The sequence below is a fragment of the Fragaria vesca genome, linkage group LG1, assembly GCF_000184155.1.
Source record: "Fragaria vesca subsp. vesca linkage group LG1, FraVesHawaii_1.0, whole genome shotgun sequence".
Lineage (NCBI taxonomy): Eukaryota > Viridiplantae > Streptophyta > Magnoliopsida > Rosales > Rosaceae > Fragaria > Fragaria vesca.
In genome coordinates this window covers 18,139,798-18,143,105 of record NC_020491.1, presented here as the reverse complement: position 1 = coordinate 18,143,105, position 3,308 = coordinate 18,139,798, and the positions used below count along the sequence as shown (strand labels likewise).

Genomic DNA, 3,308 nt, shown 5'->3' with positions numbered 1-3,308 from the left:
CCAGGACTGGCCGGCGACAAGTTTTCCGGCCAACCTTGATCAATCATGGTGTTTTCCGTCCAGAGCTTCAAACCGGCCGGAAAACTTGTCGCTGGCCAGTCTTGGAAGGAGAGAAACCGTCCTAGAAGCCTGTGCTGTCGTCCGAGAAGGAGAGAAGCCGTCGCCGGCGTGAGACGGCAGAGAACGGACGAAGTCCGCACTTTAAGCCAGAGTACGGACGTCCGCTCTCTATCCTTTCTATATATATATATATATAGAACTAGTCAAACATTGTCGACTGGCCTGGATTGCTATAACTGTATATTCTCACATGCATTTTCTCTGGACTAGTCAAATCATGTTGTAGAGAAACTGATCGAACTAATTAATCAAATCATCAGTAGATAACTAATCAAGTAGCTGTGTATCGTTTTCTCTTTTAATGAAATTGGATTAGTGAAACACAGGTTATGGCTAAGCAAGCTTATAGCTAAGACACCATATAAAGATGAAAGACAAGCAAGCCTTGCTAATATGAAGTGCTGAAATATGCCAGGTTCATTGGTTATATACCACAAATTTTAGCTAACTTGTGCGGATTTCATGACTGCAATAATGTTTCTATCATGTTCGTCCTTCAGTGCTACCAAAACCAATAATGGAAATACTCACAGGACCAGCACAGGTGAAAAACGTTCATTATGTTGGACATTTCTAAAATACGCGCAATTTATTTGCTCGACATGACGACATAATATTTATTAGGATCTAATGGTCAGTAAACGTAACGTGATACATTTTTAGACTGAAAATTCTTTGCATACAAAACTAACGCGTGTGTTTTGTTACACAGAGATTTTACACAAAGAAATTATCATGCACTGTGACGAAATTAAACATCTCATATTTTAATGAAGACTTATGTATCATACTGTTTTTTGATATAGAAAACTTTACTGAATAATGAATCGATTACAACAATTGCACATAAGTATCGGTCTCAATTCTGAATAGTTGTTTGTATTTTCAAACACGATAATAATAGAAAAGAAATATGTTTAGAGGGTAGTCGTGGCAATATATTAGTGGTTAGTCATATCTGTAGAGAACACAAGGCAACACATAACTGGAATGGTTGCACAGCATATCATGAAGAGTTTCTCCTCACATGGCGATGGAAATGCTCGCATTGTTCATAGCCAACATCCCTGTGGACCTTTCCACATGGAGATGCTCCTCAAGTCTCTACCTTATATTCAACGGCTCTGATGTCCTCCCCACAACCCCATCTTGACCGTCACTCCGAGTCTTGAGTCTTGCATGGGGGGAGGCTGAGCTTGTCCCAGTCGTGTCCCCCAGATGCAGGGACACATTGCCTCAAAGGTGCTGCTATTGCTACCGACAAGCTTTGCTTTCCTTTGTCCATAATTCATGCAAGTTTGAAATTAACAATAGCCTTTCACATCTCTACTCCTTCTCCTTTAATTATCATGATCATTCTATATATATAATGCACCACCTCTCCACAGATCAAACACATTTCTCAAACTTGTTCAAAACATAAGCATTGCCTGAACCAAAGAGAAGAACTACTTGGCCATCAACGAATTGTGTTATATAACGGACTGGTTTGCTAGGGTTTTGATCTGGTTTCTGGGAAGAAATGGAAAGCAAGGGCTATGAGAATGATCTTAACCTCAACCTCAAGGCAACCGAGCTGAGATTGGGGTTGCCGGGCTCAGATGCAAGCGAAGAGCAAGCAGCGGCGCCGGTTCCCAGTACTTTAAACAAGAAAAGAGTAGTGCCTGAGAAAAGTGAAGAAGAGATTGGATCCAAGAGAGGCACTGATGATGCTGAAAAGATAACTGCTCCTCCTGCAAAGTAAGTGCTTGTTCAAATTAGTGTTTTCGAGATGTAGTATGTATTTATGGAACATGAAATGAATATCATGCTCATAGATTTTGATGTCTTGAACTTGCAGGGCACAAATAGTGGGGTGGCCACCGGTCAGATCTTACAGGAAGAACTGCCTTCAGGCTAGTAAGAATAGTGAGGCTGAGACTCCTGGGATTTATGTGAAAGTGAGCATGGATGGGGCACCTTACCTCAGAAAGATTGATCTGAAGGTTTACAAAGGCTACCCAGATCTGCTAAAGGGTCTAGAGTCCATGTTTAAATTCACTGTAGGCCAATACACAGAGAGGGAAGGCTACAAAGGATCGGATTATGCACCTACTTACGAGGACAAAGATGGTGACTGGATGCTAGTTGGAGATGTTCCATGGGAGTAAGTTATCTTTCTCTCTTAGAACTTTTTAGATCCAACATGCGGCTAGCAGTATTGTTTCATTTGTTCATATACGAATCAACTCTTGCTGATCTCATCTATGTTTTAATAGATGGGGTAATAGTTGGTATACTAACTAAACTAGTTGGTTGTTTGAAACTTCGAACCCATATACTTACAAGTCCTCAATGTTTTTTAATTGCAGAATGTTCATGTCATCCTGTAAGAAGTTGAGAATCATGAAAGGGTCAGAAGCTAGAGGCTTGGGTTGTGGTGTATGAGCATCAAAGCCAGGGCAACTGTAAAAGCAGAGAAGAAAACTATTAAAGATATACATCACTCATGGGGAGATCGAAAATCTCCCAGCTCGGGTTTTCGACGAAGAAACATATTTGGATCTCAGTTTCCTCACTGACTGGTCTTCTTTGGAGTTGTAACAAGGGATTATAGAGAAGCAGAGAGAATGTCTAGTGAATGTTACATAAGTGTGGCAGCAAAGATTTGTTGTGGGTTTGCGCATCTGTGATGCTTTCCTGTTGTATTTGATGATTCAGTCAAACCAAAACTGCATACAGAGATATTTTGGTTCCAATTAGATTGTATAAAGAGAAATATGTATGATATGTATCAAGTTTTGGCTTTCAGTTACATAATATTGATGAATATAAATAGAAATCTATACATCTTTAACCTTGATGTGCAGATTTCTATCCGAAGTTGATCTATTTCTATCAGACTTAAGATAAAATTAAATCATGTACGTGTTTTGTAGGGGTTAAACTTTTTAGTCTTTTAGGAATGCTCGACCCAGAAAACTTCACATGACAAGTTTACAATTTGGTATTGAAATAGGAGATCAAGAACAATTTAGACTAATCATTATTCATGGTGTGCTCCACAATCAACTAATCCAACTACTTTCGGCTCTAAGTATCAATATTCATAAGCACTAGCATGACAATCTCTTCAGAGAGAGAGAGAGAGAGAGAGAGAGAGAGAGAGAGAGAGAGAGAGAGAGAGAGAGAGAGAGAGAGAGAGAGAG

The 3,308-nt window shown here is 39.8% G+C and overlaps 1 protein-coding gene across 1 annotated transcript; it reads left to right on the top strand.

Annotated features, from left to right (window-relative positions):
- The first annotated feature begins 1,379 nt into the window (after positions 1–1,379).
- On the top strand, positions 1,380–2,987 carry LOC101294983 (auxin-induced protein 22B-like). Its single transcript, XM_004288378.1, has 3 exons — positions 1,380–1,860; positions 1,961–2,266; positions 2,472–2,987. Exons 1-3 carry the CDS (start codon positions 1,643–1,645, stop codon positions 2,545–2,547), a joined length of 600 nt encoding a protein of 199 aa, XP_004288426.1. The 5' UTR covers positions 1,380–1,642; the 3' UTR covers positions 2,548–2,987.
- The last annotated feature ends 321 nt before the right edge of the window (positions 2,988–3,308 follow it).

Bases quoted from the DNA above. Each gene is read 5' to 3' on its own strand.
- LOC101294983 (XM_004288378.1), top strand. From the start codon at position 1,643: ATGGAAAGCAAGGGCTATGAGAATGATCTTAACCTCAACCTCAAGGCA. The intron at 1,861-1,960 runs GTAAGTGCTTGT...TTGAACTTGCAG, and splicing joins ATAACTGCTCCTCCTGCAAA to GGCACAAATAGTGGGGTGGC. The intron at 2,267-2,471 runs GTAAGTTATCTT...TTTTAATTGCAG, and splicing joins GTTGGAGATGTTCCATGGGA to AATGTTCATGTCATCCTGTA.